The 25116-nt window shown below is 35.5% G+C and overlaps 1 protein-coding gene across 1 annotated transcript in view; it reads right to left on the bottom strand.

The window, feature by feature from the left end:
- Positions 1 to 771: 771 nt before the first annotated feature.
- LRPPRC (leucine rich pentatricopeptide repeat containing) overlaps positions 772 to 25116 on the bottom strand; it is an 84337-nt gene continuing 59992 nt past the window's right edge. Inside the window, exons 30-38 of the mRNA XM_030447347.1 lie at positions 19620 to 19743; positions 15859 to 15947; positions 12660 to 12864; positions 10376 to 10515; positions 10097 to 10212; positions 7090 to 7164; positions 5634 to 5718; positions 2152 to 2294; positions 772 to 891 (exon numbers count right to left, since the gene is read on the bottom strand). Of these exons, the coding sequence (XP_030303207.1) occupies positions 835 to 891; positions 2152 to 2294; positions 5634 to 5718; positions 7090 to 7164; positions 10097 to 10212; positions 10376 to 10515; positions 12660 to 12864; positions 15859 to 15947; positions 19620 to 19743 (1034 nt within the window). The 3' untranslated portion in view covers positions 772 to 834. The remainder of the gene's footprint in view (positions 892 to 2151; positions 2295 to 5633; positions 5719 to 7089; positions 7165 to 10096; positions 10213 to 10375; positions 10516 to 12659; positions 12865 to 15858; positions 15948 to 19619; positions 19744 to 25116) is intronic.

Raw genomic sequence — 25116 nt, 5'->3', positions numbered from 1 at the left:
GTTTGCATCATTATTCAGAGAAAACAGATTTTTTTGTTTTCTTTCATCTTTGTAATTTATAAAGGTCTTATTTTCATGATCCCACAACTCTGGACTGTCAAACTTGACACCATAGTAGATTTATTCCCACATTTATACCAATGAAGCATGTCCATCAGTCTCCCACCAATAAAAAATTGCTACCCTGCAAATAATGGGCACTGCCTTGTTTAAAAGTCATCTTTTCATGGATATGCAGTTCTTGTATCCATAAATCAACTGGACTAACAACCATTGGAATGAATTAAAGATATATAACTATAAAACTACAAAACACAAGGTGGTGTAAAAGGTAAAAGTATTTTGTCTTTACCACTTATTGAGATACTTAACATGAGAAGTACATTTAGGAGACATCTAAAAAAAAAAAAAAAGTTTATTTTCTGGGCAGATACAGACAAATCTTGAAAATTATGTTCTTTACCCTTCTACTTGCACCCCAGAGTGCACTGACCAGGGCAATAAACAACAAAGGAAAAGACAGTTGGCTTTTTGCTTAAAGTTACAGTTACCCCTCTACCAACTTTCTTGATATACATATATTTGGTGCATCAACAGGAGCCAAAATACAGTTCAGGTTATAGCAGATCAAACCAGAAATAGCTTAGAAAGTTACATCTTGATATTTCAACATCATTTTTAACAACACTTCTATTAATTAATTTTGCTATCAGTTACAGCTATGGAAAGTGCTGTATAAACATAATCAGATAAAAATTACACAGAACAACATGCTGGTTTAAGTTTTTATTGAATGTAATTTCATAAACAACTAAAGCATAAAAGACGGTCTGTTCATGATGCTTCCAATTTTCTTTTCCTCCATTTTTCCACATAGAACTTGAATGATTCCTATAAATAAGAGTGGGACAAACAAGTTGAGCATTGTTTCAACTGAGAAGTTACTAACACAGAATAAGTCTTATGTCCTGACAAAACCAGAATCCATTATTCTTTGCCATGCAAAACTAGACTGCAGTTGAATGCTGTATAATTAAAGAAAAATATTGAGAGAAATAAAATGGAAAACCTTGTATAATGAAGCTTTTGTAACAAATTGCAGTACTATATTTCATTTTAAAAATTAAAATACTTTTTAAAACTGTGATCTGCAATTGTGTGAGATGCTTTTAAAGACAAGCTGCATTAGAGAAAAAGTTAACAGAGAAATCAGAAAATTAATAATTTCAGTGACTTTGAAAAACCACTTATTTTCACTAGCTATGTGGAAGAAACAGCCAATCAAAGCTTTTAGATTTACCAAGTCCAAATAAAAATTCAGATTATAAATTATGTCAAGGTTGCAGAAAAACCCACTGTGGTTAAAAGGCTAGACCAAATATTTTGTGCCAAAATATTCTCCAATTCTTTGCTTAATGATAAAAGAAAATCACATTTATCATGAAGCAATATAGAGGAACAACGTACAATTGGGTCTTAACAGAACTACAGAAAAACACATTTAAGAACATAAAAAGTGGATGGAAAATGGCAATAAAAAGTTTCCTTAGAGGGAAAATGCAGTTAAGCCTTTATAGACTGCTTTTCTAAAACTGTACTGGTGTGGACTAACATCTACTGTGACGTGACAGATTTAATGCCATGCCACTTGTCACCCTCAAATAAAATATATTTGCACAGTTGCATGTATCTGCTGACAAGGGAGCTAGAAGCAAAGCTTCACTAGAAAAATAATTCTTACAGTTCTAAAATCCCATCCTACTAAAGCAACAGCTTGTACTAGATACAAAACAGGTAATTAATGAAAACTAAACCCCATTAATCATTAATGAAATACACATTCTATAAGCCTTTTAAAGTTCATTTGCTTAGATAAATGCCCCAAGGACATGTGATAAAGGTACACCTGTACATGAGTGCCCAATAAGGATCAGGTAGTTTAAATATCATAAGCCCCATGAGGTTTTATTTCCTCACATCAAATCCAATGCTAGATTACTACAGCTCCCACAAGTCAGTACTTCATACATCACCTCCTTTGAGGAGTCTCAGCAGAGATCTAATCCCTATGTAATTATTTGTGGAATTTGTTTTATTAACACCAAACATACACAATTCTGCAGATCTATTTCTTAATTAGGAAATACTCACAGGGGGCTCAGTGAAAGGAACAGGCTCTCCTACTTTCTTCAGAAAAGTTGCTAAAGATTTCAAAGATATCTCATGCAGCTGTATATTCTTTGCTTTTATTCTCTCATACACAGCCTTTACAGAAGCAACATCACCATCCAATTCTGAAGAAAAAATAAAAACACAAAACCCCCCAAGGATTAAGTGTTCCTCTTTTCACCTGTTGCCATTACATCGTGTATTCCTATTACTTGCCAAAATGTATTTTAACTACTTTAATATACGATATTCCAAATATTCTGGATATTCTTCACATCCTACTGACAACTCACTTAAGAGAACTGAATACACAGCCATTCTAGCTTTCATTTTCATTTGAGGCTGGATGATCAATTCCTTCAAGAATGTGCCCAAGCCACAAAGCAGTAAGAGCCATGTGGTGATAACTCACCACTCTGGGATCCAGAGGCATGCCTCCTTCTGAAGCAACAGGTAAAAATAAAAACAAAAGCTAGAACAAAAACTAACCAAGGTCAGCATGTGAGAACACTAGAACAGAATTTATTTCCCATCTGTAAGGTCAGGATATTGTTACAGTTACAGGTGCTGGCTACATTAAAACTATAACCTAAAGGAACAAAGAAAAAGGTCAGATGGTTGTTCTAGAATGCAAAGAAAAACCCATTTTATACTATTGTACAGGAGGAGATTTTTGCTGACCAACTAACACTAATACAAACCTTAACTGCTTAGGTAACGTAATATTCTTCTGGATATTCCATAAAAGGCACCATCCCCTGTAACAGTTTTTCACTAATTCATTCTTCATTTATTTAAAGCACTATTAACTTCTACCTGTAGAAGAGTGGAGCATATTTCTCCTTCCTCTAAAGTGAGAGAGGGGGGAAACTCCTCCATCTACATTGATGCGTGCTGAACCACAGACTTTCCTGAGAAGCATCAGGATGAAACTGAAGTGACCCCTGACAGTTTCACTGTTGTCCTGAGGGTCCTAGAAGCAGTACAACAGTTCCTGGCACCTTGTGAACAACAAGGAAGCCATCATGTCCAGTTACATTTATTTTGTTGCTTGGGAAAATGGAAACATCTGCAGTGTGGGAGCTGACTGAGATTCTTACTTGTTCACATTTGGAAACACCATTTTCACGACTGTATGGGCCTCAAAAACAATGGTTCTTAAAGAACAAAAAAGCTTTAACTATGCAGAAATGGATAGCTTATGTCCCTTTCTCAGGAGAAAAAGCTTCCCACTCACATCTGGCAAGTGGATGAGGTCTTTTTTGAATGTGGGAGGCTACTGTAGAAACTGCATGAAGTGACGGTTTAATGAGATCCTAATAGAAAACATTATATTTCTTTAAAATAGATGTATTTATTGTATGTGGGGAAAAAAAAAAAAGCTAATATTTAGATTGTGCTTAATGGCCCACGGAAATGGGATTTTACATATTTCCTTTTTCTAGAAAAAGGTATAAAGCAAAGAATTATGCGTCTCACCAGATGAAGAAAATCTAGTCCCAGTAGTGGATCATATTACAGGACAAGGGAATAAATAAATATCCCTTTATTTCTTCAGTCATAGATGTCTGATATACAATCAGATTCCTTTCTACTTTGATCTATATTCTACTATATCTCTGCTAGACACATAGTCAATTATCATTTTAATGTCTATTTATTTTGATAACCAGAAACAGTAACCAATTGTAGTACTAGTATTTTGTTATCTTTTTGTTCTGCTTTCTAACAAATTAAAAATAACAATGGGCCTGACAGGAGAATCATTTGTTCTGTAGAAAATTATGATACTACAAACCTGGTGTAAAACAAGAAATCATGTTTTAATGCTTACTAATTGTAACATGAAAAAAAATGCAAATAAAATTGAAATCTTTCAAATAAAAGACCCTATTTCTATCTATACATAATGGGAACAGAATACAATAAATGTCCCTGAATAACCCAGCAGTAGGAGAACATCTTGCTTCTTGGAAAAACAGAAAGATGTAATAGAAAATGCAAAGACATCCTGGTACAATTCATATAGCCCAGCTCTGGTAAAGTGGAATAAGTAATTGATGTTCACTCTTCTACCTGATACAGGAGTTGAATCAACATCTCATAGAGGGGAGAAGCTTGTAAAGAATAACCTAGGAATAGCTTTTAAAACTCTTCATGCTGTTACTGAATGTCTCCTCTACAACTTGCTATGTGCCAGTTATGTCTCTGCCTAAAGAAACTACAGCAACTATCTGTTCATACACAGCGTGGCTTCACGTGTTGAATTAACTCTAACAGCTGTTTTAGGCATAATGTAGAAAGTGATTGACTTTCTGCAATCTCTGTGAAATTGTTGCACTACGATGTAGCTGAAAGGGTTATTGAAAAAATTAACAGTTAACTTACAGAATTCTTACTGAGGTAAAAGCAGTAAAGGGCTAATGACAGTGTAAAGCAGCAGCAAGTATAGTGGTGGTGACAAAAGGGCATTTTTTGTTTTATAAAAGCATGTTAGAATGTGAATGAAACCTCAGGGCTAAACAATCTTGCTACTGATTGTTATTTTGAGTGTTCCTGAGCAAGTGAGTTATAAAGTTAGATACTACCTCTTGAGAACTTCTACAACCTCATTCAAATATAGTGATGTTTGTAGTCCTTTACATCATACCCTGGATTTGGGTGCAAAGTATTTTACTTAAGTGTTCCAATTTATCTCCTCTGCATGAAAAATATTTACTTCTTGTAAAATATCATAGCTGCATCAGAGCACCCAAGGCAAAGGACACTACAGCAGAGATGCAAACTTCCAACTGAGTGTTGACACAGGGGCTGTATTTTCTGGTTTTCAAGAGCGAGTGTTGCAAATAAACATATTTAAATAAGCAACTTGATTTTTTTAGAGCAGTTTCTCTCTGACTTAAACTATAAAGCAAGCTGGTTAGCACTTCAACTATTTAGGTAAATCCAAATGAAGTCATCTGGAATATTTACTCTGGATAAATTAAAACAGATATAAAGAATCTACACTAATAACAGTTAAGGTCCTTGCACAGCACTAATAGAACCCACCACATGATTTTGAAACACACATAAAAGGAACCAGTACATGTGTTTGGGGAAGAAAAGCTAGATTCATTAAAAAAGCAATTCATTTAGTCAGTATTTTTCTCCATGGGTTAGGATGTATTCTTTATCAATCCAGGAAGCCCCTACTAAGCACCTCTTTTGTAGCAATATCCTTTTATCTAATACAGTTCCTTTGTAAAGGATTGGAGGCTTGGGTCAGTTAGTTGCTTTTCCAATGTAACAGCTAGACCCAACAAAAACCCCAGACAAGCCCTCCCACCCCATCTCTTTGTGGCTCAAACTGTTAAGCAAGTTATATAGTGCAGATCCTGCTCCTCTTTCTAAGGATTTCCATGACTTTTTTGAATGTCTCAAGAGTTCTTACTGAAAAAACTATTCCCAAGACAGTAAATTACCATAACATCTCAGGAGGTAACGGTATGCAAGTTCCGTATCTAGATGCTCAGGAATCAGTTCTAGAAGGGTTTCGATCTTCTTTGCCTGGGAAATTTAATGTACAGAAAAAAACAGCTATAATTTGAAATCTTAAACTAAAATTTCCAAATTCAGCATAATTATTTCAGATCAAGTGAAATTAACTGTACTGGTAACAAGGAATGCGCTGTGCAACTGAAACCAAACATAACAACTTCCTTTCCAAAATTCTATATGTAGATATAAAGCAGTCAAAGAAATCAGGCACAAAATAAAACAAACAAAACACAGGACTAAATCCATACTAAAGAAGCCTAAGCATTAGCTTCTCCATTTTTTGTGTGGTTTTTTGGTTTTTTTTAAGGAAGCAATTGATGTATTAATGAAAATGGGTCAGAATATCAACCAAATTTTAAAAAATGCCAACTACTAAGCTGCCTTCACTGACCTAGTTCCTGTACACTGGTATCTACAACCAGGGCTTAAAAGAAGTCAGATCACTCAGTAATGTGCTTAAGTTTGGAACCTCCCTCCCTCAACCTGTTTCCAGTTTCAAAAATTCTCAGTTCCTAAAATATAAAAAGTTTACAAAAATTAGTAACACCCTTTTGACACACTGCTAACCTCTATGCATTATTAAAACTTCAGCTTGAAAAGCTGGAAAAGTTCAATTTTTTAATTTCTTCCACAGACACCAAATGATGGTATTTGCTATCACCACTTCAATTTTTAATCTGAATATTTAATGGCAATTTCCACAAAACATAAATGTCCAATTTTTTCATTCTAATTGGTGTATTAATCGTCTCCTGATGCTGCTCCTCTACAAAGGAGAAATCAATGTGATTTTGCATGTGTATTTCCTATTTTGTTGTTGTTGTTCAGTGTTGGGTTTTTTTGAGGTTTGTTTTAAGGGGTACAGTACAAAAGGCACATTAATGACAACATTTCTAACTATAAGGGCTGAGTCAAAAGCCAGGAATATAAACACATACCCAAACCATCATAATAAGCATTATGTAATTGTGTCTTTTAGCGTAAACATAGAGGCATTTTATTATGAGAGAGAGGCTGGGGTTTTAACTTGCATTTGTATTCATACAACATAACCAACTAAGTAAGAACCTTCAGGTTGAAGAGAATAGAGCAGTAAAACATTTAAATAATAGTGTTTGTAGGAAATAAAGTATAACATCAAAATTGCATAGAATTACAACAGAAACAGATAAAATTGAAATAGAAAAATATTAACTACACCCTCCATCACTCTCCATAAAGTAAACTGCTCCTTTAAGTGCAACCAGCTCTGCAAATTAACCTCCCTGAGAAACCTGATAATGTTGTCAACTGTGAAGTTCAAGATCCAAAAACACTTCAAAGATTGGTGAAACAGTATTTTGCTACATATGCAATAATATACATGAAAAAATATTATACCTGCCCAGGTGTAGATGCTGCTCTTGCCATAAAACTCCCTAAAGTTCTCTTCTGCTCAACTAGTGCACCATATCTCTGTAGAAAAAGAAATAAATAATGCAGCAGTTGTGAGAAAGTTAGTGATAAACAAAAAGATTAAGGTGAAAATTACCAGTTACAAATATTTAAAATAATATATTAATATGTTCTCTACTCACAGGTCTATAATTGACCACACATTTGAAAAAAAATATCCCATCAACCAAACCATCCTATTCAATGCAGTAAAAAGTTCATTTCACGCACAGTTTTGGTAAACATTGTTTTTAAAATGGTAGGTATAAAATTTGTTTAAAACAAAAGGGAAAAAGAGTTAAACTAATACTTCAACATACCACAAAAATGAGGTTTAGGACTGCAAAAGAATGAAAAAGAGAAACACTATTCCTCTCCAATTATACTGCCAAGCATTCACAAGTGAGCTAGGGATCATAAGGTTAATTATACATTTAATAAGGTGTCAGGGAGATAACTGCTCGTTTCTTTATAAAAATTAAAATGTACAAAGCAAGTTCTCTTTAAAGTATAATTACCTACATTTATGCATACAAAGGACTGATTTCAATCTCTGTTTTATAAAAGGCTTTCACCGCAATAGACAATGTTTGAGAGAGAAGTTGAACTTAAAAAAGTTTGAGACAGACCAGATAAATCAGCAATCTATCTTGCTTCAGAAACAAGGATAAACAAAAAATAAACATGACAATATTTTAGTGTATGTTCCTCAAAGGCATCAGTTTTAAAATTCTTAAAATGCACAGTGCTTTTTACTAGCTGAAAGGTATTTTATCAATACCTTTACTCTCTACCACAGGAAGAGAGAATACTGTACTTACAAAAATGCACATACTATAAATTTGATAAACTCAATTAGTATTTTAGACATATGCAAATAGGAAATATTGGTTTATGCCACTATGAATGTTTTCTATGTGTAGTATGGTTTGACAAGCTCTGTAAGGTCCAGGTGAAAAGCTTTGAAGCTTCACTCCAATAGGGAAAACAAGACAAAAATGTACCCAGTGTTCTAACAAAAAATCGCTTTATGGTCACAGGAGTGAAATACCCATGGGAGAAACCTGCAATATTTTATTTACTGATTCCAACCATTCTCACCTACTGGCATCGTTATAAGGATAAGGATGCTCTGAGAAGAAAGTCTAGTTTGAGAAATGTTTTCCAGAGCCCCCTTTCATGATGAAATATCAAACGAGCTTTGACTTTGAATAGTAAAAGCATCCTCCCTTCAGAAAATACAAAAGGCACTGCTGCTGCTTCTTGAACTTTGAAATAGACTCTTAGATGCATTTTTGAAAACAAGGATTCTCCATGCATATAGTATTTCAGATTACTACAAGTAAAATAATTCATTTACCTTGTGGTTTATTTTCCAAGAAAGCAGCAAAATGGACAGTGATTTTTACTGTCTTCTATTATCTATTCATTGAATACTTGATTCACAACAGCAGTCAAGAATGTTTATTACAACTGAGTTTTTCCTGCACCATGTGAAATCCAAATTTTCTGATACACACAGACGTTTCAGCTCAAGCTTATATATGAGCTTATACATATGAAGTTTTACACTTAATATGAAATATTTTTAAACTTTACCCCAAAATACAGCATATACAATGTTATTTCAAGTCTGCTATAGAGCTGTGAATTTAATTCCAGGAGTTGGAGGCTGCTGTGATTAAGTTTTAGGAATATATGAATGGAAATCATTCCATGTTTTCAAAAATTTTAAGAGCGTGAAGATTTTACTTAAAAATGCATAAACTCCCATCTTTATAAAAGCCAAGAAATTGTAATAGATTTTCATTCACTCATTCCATTTCATTTATTTCAATAAAAAAGCAATCAAAAAAACCAGGAAGAGTAAAGAATAAGTTGAGATTTTTTGCATTTTGGTGTTTCACACTATCTAGCAAGAGTTTTAGATAAAAAATATTTTAATTGAATACTCGGATGACATCTCAATCAAAACAAACAAAAAAGCAATATTCCAGAGCAGGGAATATACAGATAATATATATCTCACACTGTTGCTGAAGTAACTGAAAGCATTTGTTGGTATGCATTCTTCCCATAAAATGATCTTGGAATATCATAAAACATCCAATGGATAAAGCAGAGGTTTTTTTTTTAAACAGCTTAAAATACTTAGGAGCTGTTAAACGAGTAGTATGCACTATCAGGAGCTGGCAAGAGATCTCAAATTGAGGCAGAAGCCAACACTCACAGAACAATCTGCAGAGTTGGCATGAGTGATGGCCACCATCTGCAGGGAGGAGCCTCCCTGATGGAGGATGTTTGTGCCCACTGCCAATGGCAGCTCCCATCACACCCAGGTCATCCCACCTCTGGCTCTGCTTTCTCTTCAGCTTTGTACAAACAGCATAATAATCTCATTCCTTGAATACTGCTAACTTTGCTGAGACTGGTGCCCAGAGACCTGCATTTGTCTTTAAATGCATCTGCAACACTCAAGTGAATAGAAAGCAAACTCAGTTCTTAATAAACCCTGCATGCAGCATGTACAATATATTAGGGCAAGTAAGCGAAATAAGGTCTGTGAAAAGGAAACTGCTTCTGGTTTGGAAACTGTACAGCCCTAAGATACTATTATGTTTACAGAGTATGTTACATGTATGTTGCAAGGAGATGGTTTGCAAGAACTGCTGTCTAACAGAAAACTTATAAAATAGTATTTGCTTTATATGGAGTTTCAAGCAATATAGAAGTCTTCTATTTTCTTCAGGTTGTTAGGCGAGAACAGTCTGACTCTGACACCCACTACTATTAGTACTAAAACAGTTTAGAATAGTCTAAACTGTGCTACTGCTACTCACACTTTAATTCAAAAGCACAGCAGTATGAGCCTATGCTACACAACACCTCTTCTTGACAATTTCCCAGTTCAAGAGCTCTAAGCATTTCTGTACCTCTCGTGTTCTGTCATTACCTGTATCAGCGATCTGGCATCATCCACTCTGTCTGCACTGACATATTGAAGGAAAAGATCTGTGACAGGTCTGTAAATTCCAAACTGACTGGCCAGTCGTTCTGCCATCACACCAACTGCAAAAATGATGGGTACATAAGGAAAATCTTTGATTGAAAAGCCACTTTTGTAAAACTCACTGGCATGATTTATGCTGACGGAGCAGGTTTTACATGTAATAACTCTCTCATAACACCGTTGTCTAGTCAGAATATTTAAATGTCATTGCAATTAACTTACATTTTTCCAAAGCTGGTTCTAATCCTTCCTCAGATACCTTTCTTAACAAATAGGAAATATTTCTGACAGCTTGATCAGGATTCTGTACACCAGAGATAAGCAGAGGCTCAAGGTATTTCACAGCAGCATCAAGGTCATTGCTACAGAAAGAAATTGAACTGGCTTAGCTTCCAAAATCAAGATTTCCAAACTTAAGCAAGCAATTACATTAGAAGTTTTTGTTTTCTATGTCAAGGTTATTGTTATTTCCCAGGAATGCCTGAGTACCTATGACTTCATTTAGAAGTAAAACTGAAAAGGTTTATGACTCAATAAAGTAATTAACCTGTGAGTAAAATTTTTAAATGACCTGTACCAAGCCTAAGTAATTTTGACATACTTTTCTCCTCATTAAGAGTTAAGCTAGCTGCTCTAGGAAAATGTGTTCTGCAAATCTAGAAGGCAAAAATCAAAACATTAACGGAAGATATCTGAATAATTAATGCACACAACTCAAGTATTATTTTTCTTTAATGCTATTCTATTAATTATTTACCCAATTTTCCCATGCTTGCCTTTTCAGATGCAAAAGACAATGATAAATGTCATCTGGTCAGTACCTTTGTCTAAACACTTTTAATCTGAGGGCCCAAAGATAGAAAATGCTCATAAAATAATGCAAGAAGCATTCACCCAAGTGTAAACTCTATTTCTAGAACTTTTTAAAAGTTCAAATGACAATATCTCTTATCAGTCCAGTATAAAAACTAATTTAATTGAAAAAAAATAGAAACATGATGAGTAGGCAAAGCAGAAACACAGAACATTTGAAAGCTATGAGAAATGCTTTGAAAGCTGCTTCCAAAACATGAATCTACCAATAAATTAAAAGGTTTTAAAAATATCTAAGAATCTGTTTTTCACAGTTCTCAAGGTATAGTTTGCAAGGTATTTAAGAACACATTAGGTGTATATTATTTACGCTGCTACGTCTTTTCGTATTTCCAACCTAGTTTTGGTATGCACACAAAGTTGATGCTAATTAAATAACTTTTGTTTGCATACAGCAATTTGTTTACTTATTTTATTCTTGTCACCAATCTAGACCTTAAGAACATGGCATAACTTTGCAACACTTTTATGTGGAAATATGGGAATACAGGAAAAATATGCAGCTCGTGAGAGAAATCCTGAACTATTTCTCCTATTTGGAGTCTAATCTAGGCAAAGTCAATGCACTAGAACTGTGTGCCAAGGACCACTCTGATTTAAGTAAGTGCAAGATCAGTCCTTTATAGACAGATTGTTTTTCTGAGGTTGAAAATGTAGTGAGCTCACTGCTGGAACTGGCCTGCATGGTTCTCCTTCAATTCAAGTCCTCTGGTTGTTCCCAACACGTGACTATTCTCTCTGGTCTGGCATGCCTGAGGCAATGAGGTATCTGTTATGTACTACACAGCTCTACAGCTTTCCTGCCAACTTAGACACAGGAGCTCTACCTGATGAAACTGGTAATATGAACAGAAAATGTAAGATTCCTGAAGACTGCTTCCCGTAAAGCTTATTTCAGAAGTTCACAGTCTGCCCTTTGTCCCAGAAGTGCTTCCCCCATGCAGTTTCATATGAAGATTAACTAAACAATACCAACATACCAACTAAAACAAAAACGTTTGGCAGAACATGAAACTAAACTGTTGAATCTAAGGATACTCAGGAGTGTGAGGGTAATTACCATGATCAAAACTGTGGCCTCAAACAGTATTGTCACCAATGCTTTAAAATTCTGACAAAAAACCCAACACTACTGAACAGATACATGTCTGGCTGCCACATTTTGAGACTAAACACATGAATATTTTGTCATTTAAACTACCGGAACAGATAGCAGATTTTGTTTCTGTGGGTGCTAAGTTTCAAGCCTTCTTAGATTTATATTCATGAAGAAATTCAATTTTACATTAAGATTTCCTAGGGTCTTTGATCTAACATCAAGGAGAAGACTTCACATGAATGAGGTGTATGCAGTTAGAACAAAAGGAGCAAAGCTAAATTACACAACCAGAGAAGACCTTTTGCTTTCCCAAAGGCTTCATAGCTATCCCTTATTTCACAATACAAATTACAACCCCAAATGTGTTTGGCAAATTACACCAGACCAGAACTGAGCAGCACACTGCTCAATTCGTCCAGAATTTTTAACATCTAGGACACTGTAAAAACAGAAACAGAATTAAATGAATAATACAAGTGATTTTCCATCACTCTGCATATAAGAATTACATATACCAGTCCTAGAAATACTTACTTCTTAGTATGTGCCAATGCAATAGCATTAGCAGTTAGTGAGGCAGATACACCAACTGATTTCATGATGTCTTCCAGCATGTTTGTAAGTGCTTGCAGATTCTTTAGATCTCCTTTTTCTGCCAGAGCCTGAATGAGAGCAATAACTGCTGGTCTAGTAGGCAATGAGCCATTGTCAAGTATTCCTTTTAAAACAGCCATGGCATCTAATGATGGTAAAGAAACAAGGGAAAGAGAAACAGATTTTAGTTCAGAAGGCAACCATGCTGCTGCTGTAATTAGCCCCACACTGTTAAAGTCTAGTATTCAGATCCCTTTTTAAGTGTGCAACAAAACCCACATATAATTTTTAAATAAAAGTACAGGACACAAATCTTCATACAAAACCAAAAAAGAAACTCAAAACTGGACAGTCACCTCAACAGCTCCTAGAATTGTAGCAATTCCCTATGTTAAAACCACATGAAATCCATTTCCTGTCCATCTGACACAATTTCCCTAAATCCACTGCAATGCAGTCAACCTCCTTTCTCTAACCAGAATTCTTGTCAATTTATGTTATACATGAGCAAACACACAAAGAAAGATTTGCCCTGCTGGTAAAAATCTCTTACTCCTCACCAGCACTGGCAGAATTAATCAAAGATAATAATTATAATACCAAGGGATAACACTTCTAACATAATCTACACCCACTTGAACTTCACAGCATTAACATTCCAATTCAATATGCAGGTACTGCAGAAACCAAATATTACCTTTTACAAGACAGAAAGAAAAAACATCCTGTATGCCTAACCTTCCTTCACAGCAAATTTTCTTTCTGTGCCCCCTCTCTTCCTTCACACCCATCCCCTCTTCTTTTTAAAGAAAAAAAAAAAAAAAAAAAAAAAAAAGGAGCACTATATCAAGATCAAGATTGCCAAAATTTAAAAAGCAACATAAAAAACATGCTAACTTAAAATTCTCCCTGACCATATATGCAGCTCTCCTTTTAGTATGGAGCATGACCAGTTTTCTCAAGAACAAGGACAAAGAAAGGTCTGAAAGTTGTATATTTGCAGCAGTACTGCAAGACATTATGTACCAAATTATGCAAAAGCACTCACTACTACTAATCTGAAGTCATAATTTAATCCCTTGATTTTTCAGTACTCAAAAGCAGGTAACTATGTGAACTTGTGAAAACTGACGATTTATCTTGTAAAAGAAATTCCTATAAACTGCAAAATCCACGTTGTGAAACTCAGCTTCTGACTCAAAGTAAGCTGGGTTTTGCTAAGTTCTTGTTAGAAGACATTCGAGCTCTTACAGGTATTCTTCAGGACACATATGAAAAACTTTCAACTTTATCCCATTACTCATCAAAGAATGGAGGTGAACTATATGAGGAAGTGATAAAGCAAGCATGTTTTACACAAGTGAAAGGCATCACAGGATGAAGGTCAAATGGAGCTCAACACTGAAAGATTACGAAAAGACTGTCCCCCAGAATTATTTAGGTAACCTATGAACCTCAGCAAAAGACCAGTATGATTGAAGTATGTACTAGCTTGATTTTTTTAAGGCTTCACGTACAAAAAGAGAAGCATTATTTTTCAAGCTAAAATAGAAAAAAGGATCATGTCTGACTATTCAATTAAATTACCAAAGCAGAGATAAAGAAAAATATAATATTGCAAACCAAAGTAATCCCACAAATTTCTTCGAAAACTTCGTACTATGCCAAAAAAACCCCAAGCACAACATTTTTCAAGTGCAGCCAGGTAGACAGTTAATGTAGCAGAGAGTTTAGCTAAAAAGAAATCATGTAGTTAGCACAAAAGATTGGCAGAATACAGAAACATCAGTGATGTTCTGAAGAAGGGAAGATTTTTCATGTGCAACATTTAGGAAGGACTTGCAAAATGTTGTGGTGCACTGGAAAAGAAAAGCAGAAAATTTATTAGAATAAAATCAGATGGGAATGCTAGGTGAAGGACTTGAAAGCTGCAAAAACCTAATACTTGCCAACAGCAAGAGAAGCAATTGCCTTCACTGCAAATACTTGAGCTGATGACACCTGCCAGTGACGACAGACTGGAGGGAGAATGGTGAAGGAATTTGAAAGAGGACAAGTTTATCAGTGGCAGGAAAAAGTGAGAAGATGCATCCAAATGCTTAACTTCAGAATATTTCAAAGTAGCTGTGACAGGGGTATGGGCTACTGCAGCTACACATAATGGAATGAAATACAACAAACGGATGGTAGAGTCAAAAATGAATTTTCTTGTATGCCTTCTGGTATGAAAGTAAAACCCAATTCAGTGCAATACATTTTCTTCATACATAGCTGCTTTAACACTTAAAGGTACCGACGAAAATACACGCAAGGTTGTACTTACCATTTACACAGGGACAAAAGGCAGCACTGCATGTAAAACTATGTACTTGCAGAGTTTTTCTGTCTCGCAAGAGTTCTACACAACAACTAAATCAGTCAAATGAAACACTGTGGGCTGAACTCTAGGCTGCAAAACAACCGATGCTGAGAACTAAAGTAACGCAACTCCAAACTTCACCCACCATCTTGTCGGGTATCCTTACATCCTCTTTAGCCACCATTTTAATTTATATTCCTCATCATTGTCACATTAAAAAGAAAACAAAAGTGAATATTGTGTTACTGTTGATATCAAGAACTATTAAAAAGTATTTGATTAAGTTTTTAAATCAATATTATAATCATTTAGTGCACAATCACGCACATTTAACAGTCAATTTAACTCATCTGGTATCTCACAACCAACACAATATGCAAGAAACAACTGCTGGGAATTGTTTCAGATGCTCTAAAGTATGTTAATTTCCAAAGCAAAATGACTTGTGCTGTGAATTTTAACACACTTGAAAGCCTGTACTTTCTCTCGTTCTGGAGCACAAATTTTGCATGTCTGAAGAGCTGTGATTCATCTTAAGAAAACCCATCTTGTGTTAAATGGAATGGAAACTGGACTAAGTGGTCAAATGACAAGTACATTCATATTCAAGCTGTATTATAAATGCATGTACAGTAATTTACGTCTCTCAGCTACCACAAAAGGCTCTTGATAAGCAGGTAATTTGCTAAATGGACTCCTTTATCCAAGTATTCGAAGGGCGTTACAAGAAAAATCTGCAGAGGCATTAATGTGACGTAAAGGTCAAGCATTGTGACATACCTTTCAAATAATCCCGCCTAACTTGCGATATGATGAGGAGGCTGCTGGCAGCACTGTTCAGTGTGAAGCCCTTGATGTGGGTCTCAGCACTAAAAGAAGCAGACATTTAGAAAGGAATTACTGACATGCTTCTGATACGATAATAAATGGTTGAGCACCAAGGTGAAATTATAAAAACTACTGTTCGTATGTTAAAAATATTGCTGCAAAATATCGACCTGGAGACAGCTTTTGTGTTATCCTGTCAATGGTTATAGAAGGATAATTTTTTTTTGCATTCTGACAGATGACAAAGTTGGAAGTGAGCAACAAAAGAAACAAAGTACAAGATTTTTTTTAAACAATCGGTTCAGATTCTTGAATGCTGACATATTAGATGACTAAAATAACTGCATGCCCTGCATTGTTCTGTTGTATCCTAGGCTGGATACTTTTTCTTCTTTTTTCAATAGTCACCATAATTATAAAATGTAAAACTATTCTTTCAGCAATAAAAATGAAACATTTATTTTCAGCACTGTATATTTTAAACATAAACTAAAGCATATTATGAACTAACACCGTATCATTTGGTTGATTAATTTTCAAATTTCTGTCATCTAGATGTATACAGGTTTTAAAGTGAACATACTACATTTGCTAACTTAGCCATGTTAAAATTCTATTTCACTTATCAATTCTTTATTTCCTGTAATACAAAACTTCTATAGCAAAGAGAATCTTTACTTTAATAACACTGCTAAAGCTTTTCTAACACTGTAGAAATTAGTTGAGAGACTAAGCAGCAATCACACTGATCTTATACTGCAACATGTTCCCGTTTCTAAATGACATACAGCCACATTTTTAATATATAAGGATAGCTTTACAAATGTTCATTTCTAGATTACAAAATCTCCACACAGAAAAGGGGGGCATTGCCATTTACCATATCAGCAATCAAGATAAACCTCACTGATCATCTTGTGGCAAACAACTGAGCAGCCTACCTACTTGAACTTAGAGGCTGAGCGGATTGGGAGGTAAGCAGGGTCATTGCTAAATTATTCTCCTCAATCCCAAGAAAATCCTTCACATCGCACACAATATGACTATCCTCTCAGTCACTTTCAGCCTCCCAGGCTCACAAATGCAGTCACTGGACTCAGGATTTTCTTACTCTCCCAACCAATCCTCTTAATCCCTGCCTAAGCACCCACTGCTCAGTTCCGCCTTTTTTTTTTTTCCCCCTTTGTCCCATCTGTCAAAGCCCTTAAGTCAACAATTCAAGCATGAGACTGTAAATTACATATAACAAAGGATTTACTTTCTCCAATCTTCCAATCTTTAGTGTGATTAAATAGATGTTAGCTACTATTACAGAACTAATCCATCATTCCAATACTCCTAAATTCTATTTAAAACTTCTTGGACTAAATGCAGTAAACAGTTCTCAAAACAGTGCTAGAAGGCCAAAGCAACTAGACTTAGGTTGACCAGCAGATCAGTAACATTCTGGGTTGTTTGCTTGTTTGGTTGTTTTTTTCAAATTCAGAGGAGTGCAATTCCCTTCTACCACATCTCTTTCTCGCTGAAGTTTCTCAGTTCTGACAACAGTAAGGAAGTTTTAAAATCATCTGACCTTTTTAGATAAAAAATAACAACTTTTTTTTGTTGCCTATGGTAATACTCATACTAGGGCTCTCCAGATATTATTTAAATATCAAATTTGACTTCAAGCACAGTAAAAAGAAAAAGATGTTAGCTTACATGAATGAAGGTAGCTTTCCTGTATTTTATGAAAATATTAGGAGTTGCACAAGTTTCAGGCCACTGCACACATATAAGCTTTATAGGAACAATCTCTTTGTGATATGAGGCTGGAAAAATTGTCAAGCATGCAGAAACGTGTGTGAAACATACAGATTTGCTGTTCCTCAACCATGTGTATACACACAATAACTGCCTGTATTTCACTGAATAATTTAGAACTTACAGACTTTTGAAAATGCTTAATATAACCATGATTTTGTTACTAGAAAAAAGATATGCAGATAAACACCATAAACACAGCCAATACGAAGCATTTCCTGTCTTGATGCAACAGTGAGCTGTTACAGGCTTCTTAGAATGTCATTACCTGGTATTTCTATGCTACACCATGGAACATGAGTTCTGAAAAGCAGGGTGGTTAATATGCTGATTGGCTTTGACCAGAGACCAAGAATAGAACCTCTCATCAAACCCCATTTTCTTTTTCTTTTCCTAAGTATTTCAAGGTTCAAAGATTCAGTCATTTAAAACACATCTCCAGCTTTTAGTCTTTAATTTTTTGAAATTTATTTTTTCCCTGCATTTTGGGTTTATATACATAACACTTATCTAAAGCGAGAAATCTGAATCATTGAAATACTAGGAACAAACCACCACCTTTCTTCTCCTCTTAAAATTTCCAAATTACTGCTGATAACATGCAATAGCCCTTAAAAATGTGTCTGAATCGCAGAGCAGGGAAGTTGCTAATGCACATACAAGTTTTCAGTAGAAAGTTTCAAACTTTTTCCCTGAAGAATCTTTTAGTACATCTTTTGATACATTAATTTTTTCTACGACTGTTTAACAAACTACCTAAATTTTATCAACATCCATTTGTACTTTTAAAACATGTATTTTTCTCTTTTTGTTTACAAAAAATTATAAATTACTTCCACTTCAGGGAGCTTAATGTGATATACTGGGGTTTTTTTCTTGATAACAGCCATTTATCCACCAAGCACACACATTCCATACCATGAAGCCCAGTTACTGAGGCCTATTTGAGAAAACATTTGTTCTCCTGAATGCAGAACTCAAATGCTTTTCAATGAAAGACATTTCTTCGATCTAAATGCTTTTTAAGAAAATGTGAAAATAATAAACATGATCTTACATTACACCATCCCCGGACATCAAAAACTAAGATGACTTTAAAAATTAGTAGATTTTCATAGTACCCTAATACATCATGTGTTTTACCTACAAACACTTTCAAGTTATCTGTATTCAGTCAGAGAACACATGTGATGACAACCACTCTTCATCTTTTAGCTGAAGAAACTGGAAGACTTAAATTACTTAAACTTTTGTTTTTCACACCTCCATATTAATGGTTAATAACACTTGCACTCTGAAGTCTATATCGGACCAGAACACACATTATAGACAATAGTTAAAGCAAGTGGTGTACCATACCACTCACCAAAGGTTATTTTGACCCTGGTGATTGTTATAATACATGACAGCAGGTTGGATTTATTTCAGAAGAGTTGGATCTGAGGTTTATGGCCATCTCCTAGCCACTGGCATTACAGTCAAACACACCATTTTGCATCTGGCAGGCAGCCAGCTGCCAGGGATCGTGGGCAGGGTAGGACAGCAGCAGGGACGGGCACTAAGGGGAAGGCTCATGGGCAGATAACTGAAGGAATCCTGTCTGTTTGAATATTGCTCTAAATAGGAAAAGGCAGACTGCCAGAAGGGTAGAATTTCATTTCTGATGCCAAGCAAATTTGTGACACTGTTAGATGAAATGAGTTATTAGCAATACATACTGTCACTCTAGTAAATTTTTAATATACAGCATACTGCTTTATGAAACTGCTTTATGAGTATTTCTTACCATAACTCTTAGTTATCAGTCACGACCTGCTTTCCCATAAGGACTTACCAGAAAAGGATCCAGAAATTATTTTAAAACAGCCCCCACTAAACAATTAAATCTCCCAAACACAGAAAAGCCTTACATTTGTTTAACTTTGATGGCTTCTTCAAGAAAACCCTGTGTTAACAATGCCTTTATAAGGGTCTCATAGGAACGAAAATGAAACTCATTCTTCCCTTGCATTTTCAGGAAAATATTGTAGGCCTCTAAAAAAAAAAAAAAGTAAAAATTAATTCATAATAGAAAGAAGTCACCTATTCATTGAAACGGTCTGTCTTAGAGATACCTACCCTCTGCTTACATCTTTGAGCCCAAAGCTGATGGTCACAGCTTGTTCCACACTGCTTTTATACAGCAATCAAGTGCCACATACCTCCACAGAAGAAAGTTTGCTGCTGCTGTTTTTCCTATTCATGGCTGTTGCTCAAAAACTAACACAGCTGGTTGGAAGGGGAAGACTCAGGATTTTTAAAGCAACACCTAATTCTGGGGTATATATTTACAGTGTCTGGTGCATGATCATAACAGTGTTTAACAAATAATATAGGAGGTGATTCCAATATGGGGAGATCAAATTATTTGGCTACGACAAGATTTATACAAAACATACAATTTACAAATATACAGATATTTAACAAGTAAACTACGCTGCATTTGTTTGACTGATTAACAGTTTTATTTCATGCATTCACAATAACTGTCAGTGTATGAAAAGATGTTACCAAAAAGAGGGAAAAAAAAAGATAAGCACACTTTTCAGTCATTTATTTTTCTGAAACAAGATCATGCAGCTATAAACATGCAGCTGAAACAGCTACCCAGGATATAACATGTGCCAGAAGGCTGTGTTAAGAACCACAAATGATCTTTTACATCTGTGCTGTGATTCCATGTTTCTTTTAATGAAAAAAACAAAAAAATCTCTGCTATTTCAAAACACAGCCACAGTTACCTTTAAAACTTTCCAGCAATACATGGACAATCATTGAAAATTTCACATCTAAGTATTTTTTTCGTATATTTTAAAAGTACAGATGAAGAAAACTTATTTGAATCTTACTGTCACAAGAAGTATAACACTAATAGCACTTACTACAGTGTGCTGTGGAATTTTAAGCTAGCATTCCCCAAGCCAAAACTATTGGTGTTCTTGTTGATTTGCATCTTAAAATTACCCAAGCAAGAGTACATATAAAACCATCCTGAAATGTAGGCAGAAAACCAACTATGCATTAGATTTATTTTTATAATACAAAAACTCTTACACTGAGTTAGCAAGCAGAATTAACATTGTCACCCATAATCCACTTCGGGTGCTTGAAGCTACATTAAATATATATGTGAACAGAGATAAAGGATAAGGATAGCACAGTAAAAATTAAATACACTTCTGTGTATGTGAGTTTCATGTATATAAGAAGCAAAAACACAGGAGAGAGACAGAGAGAGAATATGACTGAGGTCTGAAATTACAACAGTGATTGCATTGGTCAACCAAAAAGGCAACAAAACATCAGGATGACACAGGAAAGGTCTTGCAATCTTCCACCATGTTTACTTGCAGTTCTGAGGTTAAAACTTGGCCTGTTGCATGTGCTGAACTCTGCAGCCTGCTCAGATGCTCAACACCAGCATTCAGAGAATGCTCACATATAATTTTACTGGGAAAGCCATTTTTTTTCTTTCACTTTTCTGAAATCTGAGGTACCAGTAGACTAGCAATCACATTCAACAGATTTTAAGTCTCTTTCACTAGTATAATCTATTAAAAGTGTAACTGGTTCTTTCATTAACAAAAATTTTGTAGGCTGGCAACAGGTTTGTTCTTTTCTGTGTGAGAAAGCCTGTTTCAAATGTTTTAAAAGTTTTTAAGAATCCAAAACTCCTTGTTTGTAGAGTCCTACAAAAGCTCTGCTTCAGAATGAACTAGGATTTTACCCCGTGTTTGAATATTAGTTTCCAATGGCTGGGTACAGAAATGGACCTTGCCACCAGTGGACATGATGTCAAGCAAATATTAATATCAATTACCACACAGTAATATTTTTCATATTGACCAGTTCAATGGAGAAATAAAATTAACCATATCAGTTTGTTGCTTTTTTTTTTTTTCTGTTCTAGGATGTTTTGTTGTCTCTAACAGTCTGAACCTCAGGATGATTATCATATTCAGATTATTTTCTTAATTTCATTTTGCATCAGTGCAAGTAGCATGCTTGAAGCATACCTAGATATGTCTTGAATTGAAAGATATGCCTGATTAGGTATTACCAGGTTATTACTTATTCAGATGGCATCTAAAATTACTTAAGTATACTAACACTTAAAAGAGAAGTTCTTGGTTTCAAAATCATATTGTGTTATACTAGCTATTTCAAGTAGAAAGATTTGTTAGAAAAATTACAACTTGCCAAGAAGGTCTCAGATACCAAGACAGTAAAATTGATTTCAGCTATTGCAATTGTTTGGGATCATGTAACATGATCCCCTAGAGTCAAGCTCTCACACCGAGGAATCAAGAAAAAAATGAAATGACTTTGCATAAATCAAGCACCTCAGAGAACAGATTTTAAAAAGACTTCCATGTCAGAGTTAGTAAGTTCATTAAATTAGTTATGTAACTAGATTAAGTAATCTTTTTTCTATCAAGAATCTTATGTTGATAAAAATGTAGCTTACCCTATTAACACTGACATCACAATTACATTACCCTGTTATATAAAAGTGAGAACTTAGTTTTTGTAGTTTGAGTCAGAAAACTATTTCTTATTGAGAGGAACAGTTTCCAACATTTGTTTTTTTTCCCTTAATTCCAAATAGCTCTAGACCACCTTCTCTCAAATACTGCACCTGTAAATAACAGAATATGCAGGAATAATTTACTGATAAATTCAGTATCAAATGCCATCATAGACTGTTAGCAGCTGCATTTTATATTTTTATTTAGATTAGTCTACCTAAAAGGTTCAAGGCACATTTAGTCTCCTCCTGCACTTGATCATTATTCTCCTCCACTTGATCATTTATGGTATCAAAGAACAAGATTATGATGGGGTGGGGTGTGTGGTTGTTATGCTATCTGTCCTTATTTTCCAGCTCAGAAGGTTGAATACCCTGGGGCTAGCTGGTCTGACTACAAAAGACTAAGGCAAAGATGGCATTAAGTATCTCAGCTTTTTCATCATCCTTGGTTCCAACGTTCCCCCGACCAGCATCCAATAATGGATATAGATTCTCCCTGGCTCTTTTTACTGTTAAAGTATTCCTAAAAACTTTTTTTTTCTTGTCCCTTATGACAGTGACCAGACTGAGCTGCAGCTGGGCTACTGCCTTTTATTTTTTTTCTCTGCATGACCTAACAAGACTGCTGTACTCATCCTGAGATGCATGCCCCTTCTTCCAAAACTCCTTTGTATCCTGAGTTTCAGCCAAAGCTCCCTGTTCAGCCAGGCCCACCCTCTTCCCTGCCATTTCCTGTTACAGCACTCAGGGACTGTCTGCCCCTGCACTTTAAAATTTCCTTCTTGAAGAGCATCCAGCCTTCCTGGACTCCTTTGTCCTTCAGGACTGTCTCCCAATGCACCCTTCTCAACCAATGTCCTGAACAGGCTTAAGTCTGCCCATAGTGGAGGTTTTGCTGCTCCCACTTTGTACCTCACTACATATCAAGAACTTCACCATTTCAAGGTCGCTAAGGCCAAGACAGCCACAGCCTCCAACCATCACATCTCCCACCACTCTTGCTCTGTTAGTGAACAGCAGATCTAGGGAGGCACCTGCTCTGGTATGCTCACTTACCAGCTGTGTTAAGAAGTTATCTTCCATACATTCAAGGAACCTTTTAGCCTTTCTCATCTCTGCTATATTTCCAGCAGACACCTGGTAGGTTGAAGTCCCCCACTAGAACAAGGGACAGCAACTGAGACTTCTGCCAGCCTCTTGTAGACTGCTTCATCTGCCTCCTCATCCTGGTTGGGTGGTCTGCAACACAACCCAACAGGATATCCACCTTATTCACACCCTCTATCCTCACCCATAAACACTCAACCATATCATCACTATCATCATCAAGCTTTATTCAGTCAAAATGCTCCCTAGCACTGAGAGCCACCCCAGTACCTTTCTTTCCCTGTCTATCCTTTCTGAAGAGCTTATAGCCATCCATTACAACATTTCAGTCAGGAAAACTGTTCCACCATGTTTCTGTGATGGTGACTACATTATAGCCATCTTGTCACACAATGGCTCACAGCTCCTCTTGTCTGTTGCTTGTGCTCCATGCACTGGTGTAGATGCTTTCTGGTTTCACCCCTGACATTGCCACGTCACCCCTAGGCTCATCTCTAGTTGGCCTGATTTTATCCCTTTCCCCCTTCAAACCTAGGTTAAAGCACTCTTGATGACTAGATACTGTGTATTTGTAAATCTTCCTTAGTCAGAAAATTAATTTTATACTTAATGAACTTAATTATGTTAATTCTTATTAATAAATTTAGTTTAACAAACTTATTTTATAATCTGCTTTCAAGTGATACACCTTGCTATTTGTCACAGTATAGATAAAGAAAGTAAGGATTTCCAGAATACTCAAATACTCTGCTCCTTGGCAAATGCCAGAAATGGGCTGATTTCCTCCCTGCTTTGACATGCCCAGTAATGCTAGTTCTGACCCTGCCTTGGGATGAGATGGATAGGAACGGATTTCCAATGATTTAAACACAGACTAAGCCAAAGGAACCATGCTGAAGTACATGCCTTCTTTCTTTATAAAAAGGCAAGTAAGTATCCATGCGTAAGTTAATTCTGCTGTTATCTGAGGCAGGGAAGTTTGCATAGAGTTATTAATTAAGAGTTATCAATTTTTTGTAGCAGAACTGAGATGAAGTGATCTATCAATGAGGTCATTTTATTTGAGGGCTGGCACGCACAGGCACAGGAGTTTGCAAACAGTAAGCTGTGGAGGGAGAGATTTTGATCTTTTGATTATATTACATGCATTTCGGGGGGAAGGAACAAGAGGAGGAAAACTGCAAATTCTACATTGAAACATGGACAAAACTTGGACAGCTTTAATCTTCTTTTCGAGGAAGCTAGAGACACTACACAACACACTGAATTCTCCCTTCAAATAGAGACAAAGAGCCTTGCAATATCAGCAAATAAAAAGGACTAACAGATAAAAGTGAGATAGGAAGAGAGCGATGATTATATTATTATTATAACATAGTTCCATCTCATGTAATATGATCTAATTAATTTCTTTGCCAAATCTATAGCTTAATAAAGTACTTGAATTATACTTTGGAACCACATCTGATCATATTATTAAGACTTCAAGAGCAGGGACACACAAAAAAAATCTCTAGACAACTTCCTTTAATACGCAATTGCCTTCTCATAAATACATCCCAGCTATTTCACTTGATATTCAACCTTCTTCTCACTAAACTTCTCATATCTCACATCACAAAATTTGTGACCAAACAGTGAGACTTCCTGGGAACCACAAATCCAGAATTTTTTGTACCAATTCCGTACATAAATTTAGTTTTTGGTGCCTAATGGATACATCTGGAAGT

This window comes from Calypte anna, chromosome 3 (assembly GCF_003957555.1).
Source record: "Calypte anna isolate BGI_N300 chromosome 3, bCalAnn1_v1.p, whole genome shotgun sequence".
Lineage (NCBI taxonomy): Eukaryota > Metazoa > Chordata > Aves > Apodiformes > Trochilidae > Calypte > Calypte anna.
This window is presented reverse-complemented; position numbering and strand designations above follow the sequence as displayed.